An 18,111-nucleotide genomic window follows, 5' to 3' on the forward strand; every position below is an offset into this window, starting at 1 on the left:
CAAGGTCAGAAAGGTCAGAGTGGGAGCAAGGTGAAGAATTAAAGTGACGAGCAACAGGAATTTCAGTGTCGCGCTTGCAGACTTAACGGAGGTGAAGCTCAACGCAAGCTCACTTGCTCACAACGTATTACATTCCTAACCTTTGCCAGTTCTGATGAAAGGTCATTAACCTGAAGCGTTAACTCTGCTTTTCTCTCCACAAATGCTACCTGACCTGCTGAGTATTTCCAGCATCTTCTGTTTTGTTTCAGATTTCCAGCATCCACAGTATTTTGCTTTTGTACCACTATATATTTTTTTGCAATCTGAAAAACAGCCATTCGCCGCTATTCTCTGCTTTCTGTCCCTTAGCCAATTTAGTATCCACGCTGCCACTGTCCCTTTAATCTCATGGGCTTTAAAGTCCACGTACATAACATCAGCTGCAGTACCCTTATCAACCATTTCTGTTACTTCATTCAATCAAGTTAATCAAGAGAGAATCTAACCATGACCCCTTGACATTCAATAGCTTGACTATCACCGAATCCCCCACCATCAACATCCTGGGAGGTCACCATTGATCAGAAACTTAACATGGCCCAGCCATAAGTGCAGGTCAGAGGCTGCGTACCTGTGACTCACCTCCTAAACTCACCAAAGCCTTTCCACTATCCACAAGGCACAAGTCAGGAGTGTGATGGATTACAGTCCAGTTGCCTGGATGAGAGCAGGTCCAATAACATTGAAGAAGCTCCCATCTGCTATCCAGATATGGGGAGGGAGACAGTCACGTAGTGGTAATGTCATTTGACAAGTAATCCAGTTGCCCAGGCTAATACCTTGGGGACATGGGTTCAAATCCCACCGCAGCTGGTGGAATTGAAATGCAATTAATTAATAAATTCAATGAATTAATTGAAAGCTAGTGCCACAAAACCATCATCGTTGTAAAAACCCATTTGGTTCACTAATGTCCTTTAGGGAAGGAAATCCGCTGCCCTTATCTGGTCTGACTCCAGACCCACAGCAATGTGGTTGATTCTTAACTTCCCTCTGAAATGGCCTAGCAAGCCATTCAGTTGTCAAGGGCAATTGGGGATGAGCAACAAATGCTGGCCTTGCCAGTGAATCCCACATCCATGAAAGAATTTTTTAAAAATCCAGGACAAAGCAGTTCGTGTGATCGGTGCATCATTCACTACCTTAACATTCATTGCCTCCACCATTGATGCATTGCAGCTGTATTGTCTACCGCAGCAAATCACCAATGCTCTTGACAGCACCCACAAAACCCGTGACCTCTACTGCCTAGAAGGACAAGGGCAGCAGTCCCATGGAAATATTACCACCTCCATGTTGCCTTTCAAGTCACACATGATCCTGACTTTGACACATATTGCCATTTCATCATAGTCACTGGTTCAAAATTCTGGAGTGCACTCTTTAACAATATTATGAGAGTATGGACTGCAGCAATTCAAGAAGGCTGCTCACCACCACCTTCTCCAGGGCAACTAGAGATGGGCAATCAATGCTTACATCTTGTGAATGAGTAGATTAAAAAAAATGTTCCTTGTTGTACAATGCCATTGCTGGTCAGAAGCACCCTCCTCATAATCACTCTCACAGTCCAGCTTATTTTTGCCCAACACGAAGAATCTATTGCATAATTCTAGTAAATCAGAGGTTCTGTGCTACTGTAACCCCTGCTTATCTCTGCTTTTTCTGCAAATGTTCTCCCACTTCTCTTTTTCTGTATTATCCTTGTGTTCTGATCTAGCGTTGCTTCTTGGTTGACCACATTCTGGAGAGTACTAAGCAGAAACCTCTCATCCTGTCTGATACTGCAGAATGTAGCCAATTGCTGCTCCAGAAACTTTGCTTTCTGTCACATTGAGCAAATCTACTGCCCCGCGATGCAGTCCTGATTAATGGTAGCCCATAGAATGCATTCCTCACACACAGGAGGGTTACCCCTATGCATAGGCATGTATATGCTTTATAACATCCTTGCTGTTTTCGAATATGTTCACTTGACAGGACAGAAAACACCTCAACTTAACGTCACATCCAAAGAACGTCACATCCAAAGAATGGCACCTCCAAGATGTAGCAGTCCCGCAGCACCTCATTGAAGTGTCAGTCTAGATTATTTGTTCCAGTTTCTAGAGTTGGGTTGAGCCCACAAGAACTAAGACTCACATCTTGATATTTAGTTCCGTAGGTGAAGATGCTGATAAATAACAGAAATTTGTCAATGAATTTGATTGGACCATTCTCTGTTTTTATAACAAATGTATGTTTTTAAATAACCATACTAATATGCAAATGTAAAGAAGTTAGAATTAATTTACTTCCTTGTCTAAAGCAACAAAGATAGCTATTTGAGTGAAGCTGCCAATTAGGTCAATAGTGTATGCCAGTTCCCATTTCTGTCCTTTTGTAATTTGCTGGATCAAGAGTGCAGGTTTTTTTTTTCTGAGGAAATGTCAGTTGTGGCTGTAATTCTGGACAACAGCTGAAAGGCATTGCAGTAGGAATGCCAGTGACCCAAAATGGTTTAACATTCTTCCATTTGACTATCCCCTTGCCATCATTTGGTGCAAGGCCGTCAGCTTACTGTCTTGCTGAATGTCAGTTGTGTTGAGACTTGAGCTTTCTTTAATTTGGTTGCCAATATACATTTTTATTAATTTTACTAACTTAAACTTTATTGAAAACTTTAGAGTAGAATATGTTTAACTTAATTCTAAACTGCCAAATTCATGTCAAGGTGATTTCAGTACTAATGCTGCTCTGAAGGCAACTTGACCGTGTGACCCCCTGTACTGCTATCCTATAAGGTTCATGGTGCTGCAGTGATATGGTGATGGTGTAATCAGATGCTTGATCTGATGGGCTATTTTAGATGGTCTATTTTGGTATGCTTCGCATGTTTCTAGGCAACAAGGGACTCCACTGTTTGTAAAAATGTCACTGTACTGCCATCCCTGTTTTGTGCTGTATAATTAGATTTGAAAAGGTTTAGGTCCATAAGTGCTTCAGATCCTGAACATTTACTTAAGCAAGCCTACTAGATCACTGTGCAGTTGAAATGCATTAAATAAAAAATTTGTTGCACTTATATTTGTTTCAGAGCCCATGTAAAAATACTCTAATGGTAATCATTGGCAGTAATTAGTGTTAAACTGCTTTTCACAGGTTTCCCCCTCCGAACCAATTGTTATCTTTTAAAACAAATTCTAATGAAAGTAAAAGAGAAATCACAGTGGGGGCTAAATTGAGCGATATGGTGTCCGTTTCTTCAGCACTATGTAGCCACCTAATGCTTGAAAATGGAGTCTGAGCTGCACACACACTTTCTATGGGCAGTGCGTAGGACGTCATCCCAATAAAGGGCACACCTAATTACAACTGGAAGCATGCAGAGCAGGCAGATCATGATGCAAATCAGTGTGCAACACTGATCTGACGCCAGTCCCGCATTTTCCAACTCCCCATTCCAGCCAACACCCTATTTTAAACTCACACAGCTGAACGGGACGTTAAGCAGAATGAAGAACCACCCCATGCCCTCCCCATCCCCCCACACCAGCAGTATTTAAAGCGGTTGTGACCTACTTGCAGGCTGTGGCTGGATTATTTATTCTGGCTGCTGGTGCAATTGTATGTGTTTTTGGAGCTTTCCTATACTTGGCTAATGTTTGAATAGTCTACATGTAATGGCCTGGCTGATGCTGAAGTACCTTTTTGTTCATTTAAAAACTTGTGCTGAAACAAGTTGCTTCCAGCTAAGGGTGGCCTGGTAGGGCTTTCTCTGGGAATTGAAGACTGGGAGAATGAAGAGAGGCCATGGAGAACAGGACAAACTGCTAGAAGAGGGAGGAGGAGAATAGGGTGGAAGGGCTGTCAGCAGGAGGCCATATCTGCTGACTGTTTTCAGGGAGCAATTTTACTACTCCCAACAATCCTGGAGATGTCTTTGCTTCAAGAGCTCGTGACTGAAACTGCCAATTGCTGCAGTCACAACTGCACCCTCAAAGCAGGCCTAAGACAGCATTGCCTGCAAGGTGACTGTGGCTTTTAACTTTTAAACATCTTTGGCTCCTTCCAGGTTGCTGCTGGAAATATAAGCACCATCTCACAGTTTGCAGTGCACTGAGGCATAAGGGATGTTACTGAGGCTCACTATGCTCAGAGAAACAGTTTAATCTCATTCCCTCTTGTCACAGAGCAGCAGACGGAATGACTATGAAGGTTTGCACGGATTTGCAGGGTGCCATTTATTACATGCAAATTGCCTTGCATGCGTCTCACGTGAACTCCGTCATTTTCATGAACCGAAAAGGATTGCATTCCCTCAGTGTGCGGATACAGCCAGATGAACGCCCATTATTCTGGCAGCAGTCATGATTCCTTCATTCTGCGACAGTCTTCTGTGCCACCCATATTTAACTCAAATCAAAGGCTGTCAACTGGACAGCAAGGTTTATCCACTCAACACGGCTCATGGCTCTTGTTTAGAGTCCACTCACATGTACACAGCAGGACTACAATGATAGCCATACTGCCACAAGAAACATTATGGAGCACACTATTGGTGTCCTCATGCAATGTTTCCACTGCCTGGATGACTCTGGAGGAGCCTGCAGTTCCCAGCTGAGCAAGTATCAAGATTCGTAGTAGTTCGCTGCATGATACATAACCTCGCCAGTATGAGGGATCAGCCCTTGCCACTGCCCAAGAGAGAAGCTGAGGAGCAAGAGGAGGAGGAGATGGAAGTATTGCAATAGGAAGTGAAGGAACAGGAAGAGGAAGGTAGACCACAACAGTAACTGTCCCTTTCTGCTCAGGTTCTACATGATCAAATAATTCATGAGTGATACCAGTAACCTCAACCGCATCTCCCCATTCACCAACAGTCCGACACTCCTTAGCTGTCCTCTATCACTGACCATCACATCATCCTCCTTCCGACAATACAAAAATAAAAACCACCAGAAAACATTCTAACCCAGTTTTATAAATTCAGTGATCACATAATGCATACAAAAATAAACTTCACCCTTACGCATTCCCTTACTGCTGTGTTGCATGTGTCTTTTCCTATCTGTTGCTCCGACGAGATGTTTCCCCATTGGCCACCACATGGTTGGTGGAAGACTGCTGACCTCTAATTGAGAAGACTGCAGACGGCCTTGGAAGGCAACCCCGAGTAAGTAGGAATGTCACCCTGTGAGAGGTGAGCTCTCCGTGGAGCCACTGCCCCTCTCATTGAGTGGTGCCTCAGCAGTTCTACTGATCTGGTGGAGTACAGATTACTGGACGGCAATGACAACCTGGAAGCCCCTTTGAACAGTGGTGTACAGTGTCACAATAGAAGCAGTATGAGCTTCCACTATAGCACTTAACCCTTTGATGGAAGCTGTTTGTGCTGCAGTGGAAGCTATGACATCGGCCATCAAACACTGCATTATGGTGTGTTCAATAGGTGTGCTGGTGGAGGTGACACCCCCCCTCAACTTCCATGTTACAAAGGATGGGCTTCATGTTCTGCATAAAGCCCTGTGCCAATTTGCTGTTGGACCCCTTCATGCTCTTTGACATTGTGTGCTGACTTTCTGGCAGATTTTCCAGTGCACCAAGCATTTGGTTATTTGTGCCAAATCAGTCGTCTTCGGTAACCTGGCCCATCAAAATCCTTATCTGAGTTCTCTGCAGCAGAGCTAGTATGTGATCTTGCCCTCTGGCAAGTTGCCCACTTGTATTATCCTTCCCCCTTCCCCCCACCCCCCAACCCTGCCCTGGCTCTGCACACTTCTGCTCAGTGTCTCACCATGTGCAGATCCCTCCTCTATCCTAGCCGCTGAAATACGCACACTATCAATCCCAAAACTGGTGGTTAGAAGTGCAAGATCGAGTGATGATATCTTCCTCCTCTGACTTTGATAAATCCATTTCTTGGGTTTCTGAAATGGTTGCCTTATGGTGAGGGGAGAGGAGGAAATAAGAAGTGTGTTCTTACACCATCTGGAACTTCGAAGGCAGAAGACATTGTGGGATGAGGGAGAAATGGGTTAAGAGAAGATATCCTCATCATTGATCATTTCAGCCCTGCCAGTGGTGACAGCCTCAGCGATGCCCCTTCTCATGATGGCCAGCAGTGACTCCTCAGTAGGGGTTAAAACATGCAGGCCTGCTTGACCTCCTCCAGTTCTTTCTTGCTGCCTGCTGTTACACACCGCCTCCTGAATGAAAGAAGGAAGTTTATCATTTAGTGTCCTGCAATATGCTTGGGTGATGTGGCTGTCCTGGTTGAATAGCTACTAGTGTGTGCAAGTTGTGAATTTTGGGTGTGCGGCTTGCAACAGTGTAAAGTGTGTGAGGCTCAGGGAAAACAGACAGACTTTAGGGTTGAGTATTGACTGATAGGGACTGTTGGTAGGTGATTGATGTGGGTGTTGTGAATCGAGCAGTGGATGGAGCTAGTGGTAGGACATGCCATTGGAAGAAGAACTCACTCACCATGACAACTTGAAATCATTAAAGATCTTCCTAGACTGCATCCATATTCATGGAGCAACACTTCTGACATTAACTTCTGCCTGCTTCTGGTTCCCACTGCCTCCTGAGCATCTGTCTGAAAGATGTCCTTCCCCACTGCGGATACAGGACGTCTCTCCTTCTTTCCAACTCTTCTACCAAGATCTCCAGTGCAGTGTCTGTAAACCTGGGTACATGCTGTTACGCATGTTCAGCCATTCCTCAAAGTATCACAGCACAGGTTCAGTTTCCAAATGACTCCCACAACTTCTTGCATCCATAATGCACCACCCCGTTAAGAGGTGCAGGCTGCCTTCAAGTAGCATTAACCACTTACAATATCAGGCTCCCTGGTGATGTGTGTAGCCAATGAACAGCATGGGTAGTGCTGGCTGCACGCAGCAATTATGTAAAGCTGCAGGCATGAATTTTACCATGCTGCCTGCACCACAATGAATAGATGCAGGTTAATCGCATACCATGATTTCCACACCCGTTTTCAGGGATTAGCCAATTTAAGCCCCACAATTTGTTTTGTAGTTCATGTGAGCCTTGCCAAGGAGTGATGGGACATGGAGCAATAACAGTGAACAAAAAACTTGATGGAAAGTCACCTTCAACTCCCCTGTTTTTCTGGACAAATAGTAGAGAAACATGTTGGAAGATTTCTCCAGGCTAAAGATCCATTAAACTGTCTTTCAAGAAAAATGAAACAAAGGAGGGAAGAAATTATTTTAACAGCAGAACTTTTTATTTTTTAGAAATGTTAATTTCTTGTAAGCACTTTTCAATAATTCTTGAAGTTGTGCTTACTGTTTTGTTTCCACCATGTAATATATTGTGAAACCAGGTGTCAGCAAGTATTTTCTAGATATCTTGACTCAGGGATTAAGAGCGTACAGTTTTGTAGTTGCATCTATTGTTGAGTTCAAGCCATTTCCTGTAATTTAGTCTTGACTGAAGGTATGTGTATTCACTTAAATTTTGCAAGACTCCTCTGTGGTTCAGTGAGTTTATTTGGTGAGCAGCTGAGCAGCCCAGCCCAAGAAGGTCTAGCATTTGATTCCCAAACTGTGTTCAGTTGAAATGGCAGTTGGGATACCACAATTGGCCTCAATGTTCGGGGTTGGAGAAGATCGAAGCGGCCAGGGTTACTGCGCTTGATTTCCATCTAGAGATCACTATTGGAAAGATAGAATCTGCCTCAACTATGATGCTCACTACAGTCAAATAGCTTGCTTACACTGCCAGCATTTCCATAATTGAAGGCATTAGAAGGCCCTGGTGGTTATCAAGCTGCACGCCCGTTAAGAATTGTCAACATCAGGAGAGGAAAGGTGTGAGGAAAAAAGTGATCAGTGAAGCGATTAAAAAAAAAAAATCGCACTTTAAGCAATGGCAAGCTTTTTTAAATTGTAGTCAAATCACAGAACATTGAAGAATGTCCTATGAATAGCATTTTTAAACAAACAGATCCAGAAGATTGATTTCATTTGTTCCTATATTTTGTATCTAGTGTGCCTTTTGAATATGGAATTTTCTCCGAGTCTCTTTCCTCACTTTTAATTTGATGACTTCTCATCACTGACTCCCCAGCAGTCTTCCCTATTCACACTATTAAAACATTTCATAATGCTAAAATCCTCGATTAAATTGCCTCCACCTTTTCTGCTCCAGCAGAAATAGTCTCAGCATCTCATAACTATAGTTTCCTATCCCTGGTATCATCCTGGTAAACCTATGCTGTAAATGCTTTTAAGTCTTTAATGCCTAGAGAAGCCTCTTGGGGGAATGCCACATTTGAACCTCCTTGCCAGTCCACTGAAATGACTACATGTAAGGACCTAAGCATGCAAACTGATGCAGCAACTTGATTACTTGCTCTGGTGCCTGCAGTTGCAGAATCATCTTCTAAATACACAAGTGAGCCAAGCTTGCACTATGGGGTGAGGTTAGCTTGTAGTTCGATGTGCAGTGATCCTATTGCTGCTGCCTTGGGACTGCATTATCTGGCTGTCGTAATGTTTTTGCATCCCCTAGATTTTCAGAAACAAGATATGTCCCCACTGTTCGCAGAGGAAATAGCTTGGTTAGTCACTGCCCTCAGCAAATCTGTCAGGTTTAACTTGCAATTGCTGCTAGATGCGCAAGACATAGAAACGTAGAAAATAGAAGCAGGAGTAGGCCATTCGGCCTTCGTGCCTGCTCCGCCATTCATTATGATCATGGCTGATCATCCAACTCAGTAGCCTGTTCCCACTTTCGCCCCATACCCTTTGATCCCTTTAGACCCAAGAGCTATATCTAACTCCTTCTTGAAAACATACAATGTTTTGGTCTCAACTGCTTTCTGTGGTAGCGAATTCCACAGGCTCACCACTCTCTGGGTGAAGTAATTTATCCTCATCTCAGTCCTGAAAGGTTTACCCCGTATCCTTAGACTATGACCCCTGGTTCTGGACTCCCCCACCATCAGGAACATCCTTCCTGCATCTACCCTGTCAAGTCCTGTTAGAATTTTATAGGTTTCTATGAGATCCCCCCGACTCTTCTGAACTCCAGCGAATATAATCCTAACCGACTCAATCGCTCCTCATACGTTAGTCCTGCCATCCCAGGAATCAGTCTGGTAAACCTTCGCTGCACTCCCTCTATAGCAAGAACATCCTTCCTCAGATAAGGAGACCAAAACTATACACAATATTCCAGGTGTGGCCTCACCAAGGCCCTGTATAATTGCAACAAGACATCCCTGCTCCTGTACTCTAATCCTCTCGATATGAAGGCTAACATACCATTTGCCTTTTTCATCACCTGTTGCACCTGCATGTTTACCTTCAGCGACTGGTGTACGAGATCACCCAGGTCACGTTGCATATTCCCCTCTCTCAGTTTATAGCCGTTTAGATAATAATCTGCCTTCCTGTTTTTGCTACCAAAGTGGATAACCTCACATTTATCCACATTATACTACATCTGTCATGCATTTGCCCACTCACTCAACTTGTCCAAATCACCCTGAAGCCTTTCTGCATCCTCCTCACAACTCACCCTCCCACCCAGTTTTGTGTCATCTGCAAATTTGGAGATATTACATTTCGTTCCCTCATCTAAATCATTAATATATATTGTGAATAGCTGGGGTCCTAGCACCGATCCCTGCGGTACCCCACTAGTTACTGCCTGCCATTCGGAAAAAGACCTGTTTATTCCTATTCTTTGTTTCCTGTCTGCCAAACAATTTTCTATCCAGCGCAATACACTACCCCCAATCCCATACGCTTTAATTTTACACGCTAATCTCTTATATGGGGCTTTGGCGAAAGCCTTCTGAAAGTCCAAATGAAGCACATCCACTGGCTCCCCCTCATCAACTCTACTAGTTACATCCACGAAGAATTCTAGTAGATTTGTCAAGCATGATTCGTCTTTCGTAAATCCATGCTGACTCTGTCTGATTCCGCCACTGCTCTCCAAGTGCTCTGCTATAAAATCTTTTATAATGGACTCTAGAATTTCCCCCACTACCTACACCAGGCTGACTGGTCTATAATTCCCTGTTTTAAATAGTGGGGTTACATTAGCTACTCGCCAATCTGTAGGAACTGTTCCAGAGTCTATAGAATCTTGGAGGATGACCACCAATGCATCCACTATTTCTAGGGCTACTTCCTTAAGTACTCTGGGATGTAGATTATCAGGCCCTGGGGATTTATTGGCCTTCAATCCCATCAATTTCCCCAACACCATTTCTCTACTAATACTGATTTCCTTCAGTTCCTCCCTCTCACTAAACCCTGTGTTCCCAACATTTCTGGTATGTTATTTGTGTCCTCCTTTGTGAAGACAGAACCAAAGTATGCATTTAGTTGGTCAGCCATTTCTTTGTTCCCCATAATAAATTCTATAATAAGACCTACACCTCATGAGCCCAGTTGAGCTGATAATATCTATCTATCCTTAATTCTTCTTGGTGGTGAAATGAGCAGTCGGGCATAGCATTTTCAGACCAACAGCTGCTTTCAAGGAAAAGGTTGCATAAAGGACTATGCAGCTGTTTATGAAGAGTTGTTCAATTATTGCCTAAACATGTGGCAGTACATCTAAATGGTCTTTCTTCAGGGAAACAGATTGAAAGGCTGAGCAATGATAGCTACGTTTTTATTTTGTTCTGCTAATGTTATTAACAGTAATAAGTAATAGATTTCTGTCTTAATTTCTTCCCAATTCTTCGTTTTGCTTGGAATTCCCAATTTGTTGACTTAATATTGTACAGTATGAGCTGTCTGATGTAAATGCCAGTGTCAATCTAGAGCCCGCAATCTATTATTTATCTGGGCTTGAAGTTAAAAGTAGTGATGAGGTTTTAATTAAATTGTTAGGAGGAGTAACCATGATGTGTAACTTTCAGCTTCTACTTTTTGTAGCAGTTTGTGGGCGGATGATGGCAATGTCAGCGCAGCTATTCTGTTAAATAAGCACTTTAAAACCAACAATTTATGGCTGGATAAGATTTTTTTTTCTCCCTCCTCGCCTGAAGGCATTGATTCATGCTGAGTATGAATCCATGGGCTCTAGTAGTCCTCCACTACCTCCCCAAGTGTTAGTAATTAAATTATATTATTTATTTATTTATTTAGAGATACAGCACTGAAACAGGCCCTTCGGCCCACCAAGTCTGTGCTGACCAACAACCACCCACTTATACTTCTTTGGCCTCCTTATCTCGAGAGACAATGGGTAAGCGCCTGGAGGTGGTCAGTGGTTTGTGAAGCAGCGCCTGGAGTGGCTATAAAGGCCAATTCTGGAGTGACAGGCTCTTCCACAGGTGCTGCAGAGAAATTTGTTTGTTGGGGCTGTTGCACAGTTGGCTCTCCCCTTGCGCCTCTGTCTTTTTTCCTGCCAACTACTAAGTCTCTTCGACTTGCCACATTTTAGCCCCGTCTTTATGGCTGCCCGCCAGCTCTGGCGAACGCTGGCAACTGACTCCCACGACTTGTGATCAATGTCACAGGATTTCATGTTGCGTTTGCAGATGTCTTTAAAGCGGAGACATGGACGGCTGGTGGGTCTGATACCAGTGGCGAGCTCGCTGTACAATGTGTCTTTGGGGATCCTGCCATCTTCCATGCGGCTCACATGGCCAAGCCATCTCAAGCGCCGCTGACTCAGTCGTGTGTACAAGCTGGGGATGTTGGCCGCCTCGAGGACTTCTGTGTTGGAGATACAGTCCTGCCACCTGATGCCAAGTATTCTCCGGAGGCAGCGAAGATGGAATGAATTGAGACGTCACTCTTGGATGACATATGTCGTCCAGGCCTCGCTGCCATAGAGCAAGGTACTGAGGACACAGGCCTGATACACTCGGACTTTTGTGTTCCGTGTCAGTGCGCCATTTTCCCACACTCTCTTGGCCAGTCTGGACATAGCAGTGGAAGCCTCTATACTAATCCTACATTAATCTCATATTCCCTACCACATCCCCACCATTCTCCTACCACCTACCTACACTCGGGGCAATTTACAATGGCCAATTTACCTATCAACCTGCAAGTCTTTGGCTGTGGGAGGAAGCCGGAGCACCCGGCGGAAACCCACGCGATCACAGGGAGAACTTGCAAACTCCGCACAGTGAGAGACTCATTTTATCAGGATAGCCATTTGAATGTGTAGGTGACAGTAGGGCCAAAGCTAATGTTGCTTTCACTTAGCACTCATATATTTGCATTTTTGTGTGGGATGATTGATTAATATACAGGTATTTAAATATACAACATATATTTTCCCCCCACCCCCAACCCACTTCAGACCAGTTATGCTGAGTTTAAATGTAGCTCTTATTATTACTGCCCTGACTGAGAATAACTAATGCAATACACTTCAAGGATCAAACCTCGGCTTGTATCTCTGCCTCAACACCACATCAAATGGTGCATAAGGATAAGTAGCTTTAATCTATGTATTTTTTGCCAAAAATTAAATAGATTGTTTGTGTGTGGAAGGATTTAAATAAGCCAATGTCATACTTGCAAAGAAAACATTAGAAGCAAGCCATGGATGCATAGTTTTTCCATTTTATAAAAACTGCTTTAAATTTAAAAAGATCCTATCATCTTTCCATTTGTCTCTAAGTCTCTGATCCCCTGAAGGGAATTTTAACCCCCAAAAACGAGTGGGTTTAGGTTGGCTGGAATGTAAAATTTCTAAAACACTCAAACTTGAACCCAGCCTGCTTGAACCCGCTCACCTCTGGTTTTAACAGGCGGAACAAGGGGTAGACAACCAACCCAGAGGCGGGTTGCTCATTTAAATATTTTAATAAAACCATGTGCTTCACATTGTTCCTCCTTTTTAAATCTAAGCCTGGACAGTCGCATTTCCCAGGCCTTGGAAAATCTGGAGCTAAGGGAGGCGAGGACAGTTGCACTGAAGAGGTAAATGTCTTTCCAGAAGTGCTTGTGGGCCAGGAGGAGCATGAGTGCTTCCTCCCAGTCCTCCAAACAAACCTACTTTTCCCCCCATCCCCCGCCACCTCCAATTGATCCCACTCCCCCTGAGATCGGGCTCCCTCATGATATCACTGGATGCACCCAACCTCTCATCTCTGTCCTTGATCTGTCTTGAACCTCTCACAATCACCCCTCGACCCTCCAAATCATACTGCACCCTTCCACTCTTCCCCTCACCTTTGTGATCTGTACCCCAACAGCAGGAAATCTACCCGCCTCAGGCTGTGATCTCTGCTGCTTTAACCTACTGTCAAACAGGCTGGTTAGACCTCACTTGGCAGTACTGTGTGCAGTTTTGCTCCCCTTACCTTAGGAAGGATATTATTACCATAGAGGGAGCAACAAAGGTTCACCAGACTTGTTCCCGGGATGGCGGGACTGTCCTCTGAAGAGAGATTGGGGAAACTGGGCCTGTATTTTCTGGAGTTTCAAAGAATGAGAGGTGATCTCATTGAAACCTACAAAATACTTAAAGGGATAGACAGGGTAGATGCAGGTAAGATGTATCCCCTGATTGGGGAGTCTAGAACCAAGAAATTTCTTTACTCAGAGAGTTATGAATCTTTGGAATTCTCTACCCCAGAAGGCTGTGGAAGCTCAGTCATTGAGTATGTTTAAAGCAGAGATTGATACATTTCTAAATACAAATGACATTAGGGGATATGAGGGCAGTGTGGGAAAAGGCATTGAAATGGATGATCAGCCAAGATCGTATTGAATGGCAGGGCAGGCTCGACGGGCTGAATGGCCTACTCTTGCTCCTATGTTCCGGGTTGGGATCTTATTAGGAAAAAAAAGGCCCGCATGTTGTGGAATCAAAACTCCACAGTATTCAGGGATCAGATCTCCACCAACCCACTGACCAAGGCTTTACCCCAGAAAAATTGTTCTGTCTTTCTTCTGTACATATGTCATTGAACCTCCTGTGTATTTCTAGCATTTTCTGTTTCTTTTCCTAAGGACAGAAATTGGTGGTTGATAGCTCCTTCCCTGTTCAAAATTGAGCTTTGTAGAAGTAAGAACTCAGTCTTCATGATATCAATTTTTTGTAAATGTTTTTCTCAGAATAACTGACACTTTATTTCAGTAGTGGTTATGGGTATGTAATTGTTGAAATTTACTGAGTTAATCAGTTTGGCTTTGAAGGTCTGGGGGCAATGAATATCACCCCAGAGCTTCATTTCAATAAAGTCTGATGTCATTCCCATCAGGTGGTGTGCCTGTATGTTGTAGACAATTAGATATTTGCTTCCATGGAAACCATTCCTATGACTCTGTCACATCTTAAGTCCAGTTAAATTTTGGTTGCTCCATGTCTGTTCTGCAGATGGAGGTTTGCTTTCCTTTGTTGTATGTTAGATATATTAATATAGATATACATATAGTTTCAAAATAATCACCAATAATGAGATGACTGTCAGTGAAAGTACTGTCATGTTAGGCACGATTTTTGTCTGCCGTTTCACTATACTTGGCTTGAGGGTAGAGTATGCTGCTACTCCAGTAAGCTGTGTAATAGAATGGTGATTTGAGATAAAGGGGGAATTTTATGCTGTCCACTGTGGCGGATTTGCTGCCGTGCGGTGTGATATAATTAAGTGGGAGGTGTTTTTTTGGATTCCTGACGGTGGGATATTCTAGAGGAATTAAGTCGTCTGCAGGTTTGCGGCTTTCTGGGGCTCCCCAGCGCAGTGGCAGATTGTAGCTTTGCATTCATTTACATGCCATGAATACTCATTACCCTCTGCTTAGTTAGGATTTAGTCCTACCTCCCAGATTAACTGAATGACAAGCGATATTCCTGTGCCACCCTGTTCACGAATGTTTCCATGTGGAACATTTGTGCTGTTGGGTCTCAGGACTGTGCTCTTCTCGCTTTCACTCAGCCGCGAATAAATGCCAGCATTGAAATGGATGTTTGCCTCCAGGTTCGGCACCAGCAAGAGTGTATCATCTCGGGATAGTGGCAACAGCATGGGTGGGGGCTACATAGAGGAGCAGGGCAAGGTAGTCGGGGAGGAAAGAGTGGGGCTGATCGGGTGTATGGAGGAGCAGGGAAGGGTAGTTGGGGAGGACTGGGTGGGGTCTCGGGTGCATGGAGGAGCCGGGGAGGGAGGAGGGCAGAGTCCAGGGTATGCAGTGGCTAATTTTGATGATGAAGCTGGTTGTGTGCAGTTGCAGAGGATGGTGAGTTGATGTGTTCCTATCAGAAAACTGATAGTCATAAAAGGCCTGAAAGGATCGCTGTCAACGTCAGAGTCCTGTGTGTCCTCATCAGGGTACTGGCTGGCAGAAGGTACGGTCACAATCACAGGGGGCAATTGTATATGGTAGGGGGGAAGGTCAAGACTTAAGGCTATTTATTTGGGAGCATCATGGGAAGGATATTGGGAATCTGAAACGATATCAGGTTGGATCTTTGGAGATTCAAGGGTGAGAATCGGCAGTTGGAAGGTGACAGGAGTGGGGTGGGGGGAGGGATGGGACGTATAAATTGATGATGAGCTGGTCCACGTTAATGTGGGGAGGTTCTATGGTAACGGAGGAAGGGTGAAGGTTAAGTTGGGTTGGTTAAGGGTGATGGATACAGGCTGAAAGGTGGCAGGAGGAGGTTGGAAGGTGGGAAAACTTTCCTGGTCTGGAAGACGCAACATTTTCTGGAAGAAGAGTGCAAACCATGTGTCCAATCAAGGAATGCAAGTCGATTGGGAGGAGACAGATGATGGTGAATGGGATCTCCTGCTGCCTGCAAATGTAAAGCACATAACAGCGATCTGCTCAGGATTTTCATGGTTCTGCTGAATTGCAGAAGGACTGTTTTACAACACGTTTCTCATCTCAACAGTTGAAAAGCTGCAAAGACATGAGTCTCATACACACAATTTGGCCTCCAACACACAAACAATTGCAGAGGGAGAGGCTGAGGAGGGATCTTGATGGATTAATGGATGATGCCTCAACAGGAGCATCAGGCAGCACAAGAGGGTGAGGTTGTTCAGAATGAAGCCATCCAGGAAAGGCATTACCAAAGATGGGTGCTGGTGTGTGATCGCATCCTCAGGACAAGGACACATTGCCTTCAGATGTCAGAGAGACAATGTCAGAGAAGTATGAGGATGTGACTTGCATTACCTGCAGCTGCTTGTTTTTGTTGGGAACCCCATGCCACTTACTCTCAAGGTTACTATTGCACTCAATTTCTTTGCTACCAGGGATCAATGGGCAACATATATGGCATCTCACAGTCTGCAACCCACAGGTGCATCAAAGAGGTGGCCCATGCCTTTTTTTGACGTGCCAATGATTTAATCTACTTAACTGTAGACGAGGGGCAGCAGGGTCTGCAGCCTTCAACACCATCGCTGGCTTCCCTAGAGTGCAATGGGTGATGGACTATACTCATGTGTGCTTTCCTGTTGGAGGTAAGGGGGTCAGTGTCAGGGGAAGGCAAGATGCCACGTGCCCTGGAGGTGTCCTGAGAGGAAGGACCCAGGGCAGCTGACATGCACTCCTCCTGCTTCTGTGTGCACAATGGCACCTGCCTGTCTCTCTGAGGGGAAGGAGTATCTGGAGGGAGGTCCAGGTTCCTCGTTCCTCTCTCACTTAGACTCTGCCACATGGAGCCCATGGCAACAGCGCTGAGTACAAGTCAGATCGAATATGGCTCAAGTGGTCAACCAGACTCGCCATGGAGGTCGCCAGACTCTCTGCTGAGGAAGCCATACGTTCCTCAGTGGGAATCAGGGAGAAAACCCTCTGCTGGTTGGAGTCATACCTAGCGCAAAGGAAGATGGTTGTGGTTGTTGGAGGTCAATCATCTGAGCTCCAGGACATCACTGCAGGAGTTCCTCAGGGTTGTGTCCTAGGCCCAACCATCTTCAGCTGCTTAATCAATGGCCTTCCTTCAATCATAAGGTCAGAAGTGGGGATGTTCGCTGATGATTGCACAATGTTCAGCACCATTCGTGACTGCTCAGATACTGAAGCAGTCCGTGTAGAAATGCTGCAAGACTTGGACAATATCCAGGCTTGGGCTAATAAGTGGCAAGTAACATTCGTGCCACACAAGTGCCAGGCAATGACCATCTCCAACAAGAGAGAATCTAACCATCTCCCCTTGACATTCAACGGCATTACCATCGCTTAATCCCCCACTGAACTAGAGTAGCCATATAAATACCGTGGCTACAAGAGCAGGTCAGAGGCTAGGAATCCTGTGGCGAGTAACTCACCTCCTGACTCCCCAAAACCTGTCCATCATCTACAAGACACAAGTCAGGAGTGTGATGGAATACTCTCCATTTGCCTGGATGGGTGCAGCTCCAACAACACTCAAGAAGCTCAACACCATCCAGAACAAAGCAGCCCGCTTGATTGGCACCCCATCCACAAACATTCACTCCCTCCACCACCGACGCACAGTGGCAGCAGTGTGTACCATCTATGGATATCGATGGTATCCATCGCCACCAATGCCCACATGCCATGAATGAATTTAAAGAAAAATGCACTGCAGCAATGCACCAAGGCTCCTTAGACAGCACCTTCCAAACCCACGACCTCTACCAACTAGAAGGACAAGGGCAGCAAATGCATGGGAACACCACCACCTGCAAGTTCCCCTCCAAGTCACGCACCATCCTGACTTGGAGCTATATCGGCGTTCCTTCACTGTTGCTGGGTCAAAATCCTGGAACTCCCTTCCTAACAGCACTGTGGGTGTACCTACCTTCCATGGATTGCAGCGGTTCAAGAAGGCAGCTCACCACCACCTTCTCAAGGACAGTTAGGGATGGGCAATAAATGCTAGCCTCGCCACCAATGCCCACATGCCATGAATGAATTTAAAGAAAAATGCCTGGGATATGGCAGATGTCATGGCTTGCATAGATTTCTCCATGGCACGCGCAAAGCCACGCATGACCTCAGGCATCTTGGACATATTTTCCACATGGCTTTTGCTGCACATCCAGCAGACTTCTCATAGCAACAAACGGAGCATCATCTTGAGCATGAAGCTGAGCAGGGGCCTGGTCCTCAGTAGTTCTCCGATAGTCAGGGGACTCAGCTGGCACAT

The 18,111-nt window shown here is 44.9% G+C and overlaps 1 protein-coding gene across 6 annotated transcripts in view; it reads left to right on the plus strand.

The window, feature by feature from the left end:
• The window catches only part of phkb (phosphorylase kinase, beta), a 368,089-nt gene that overhangs the window by 68,963 nt on the left and 281,015 nt on the right, over nt 1-18,111 (plus strand). Inside the window, exon 1 of one of the 6 annotated variants that reach the window (XM_068049382.1) lies at nt 11,629-11,863. The exons of the other annotated variants lie outside the window; for them this stretch is intronic. Coding sequence (XP_067905483.1) covers nt 11,832-11,863 — 32 coding nt within the window. The 5' untranslated portion in view covers nt 11,629-11,831. Of the gene's footprint in view, nt 1-11,628; nt 11,864-18,111 lie in introns of those variants that run through there. 6 annotated transcript variants of the gene reach the window in all.

Source organism: Heterodontus francisci, chromosome 17, assembly GCF_036365525.1.
Source record: "Heterodontus francisci isolate sHetFra1 chromosome 17, sHetFra1.hap1, whole genome shotgun sequence".
In the NCBI taxonomy this organism is placed as follows: Eukaryota; Metazoa; Chordata; class Chondrichthyes; order Heterodontiformes; family Heterodontidae; genus Heterodontus; species Heterodontus francisci.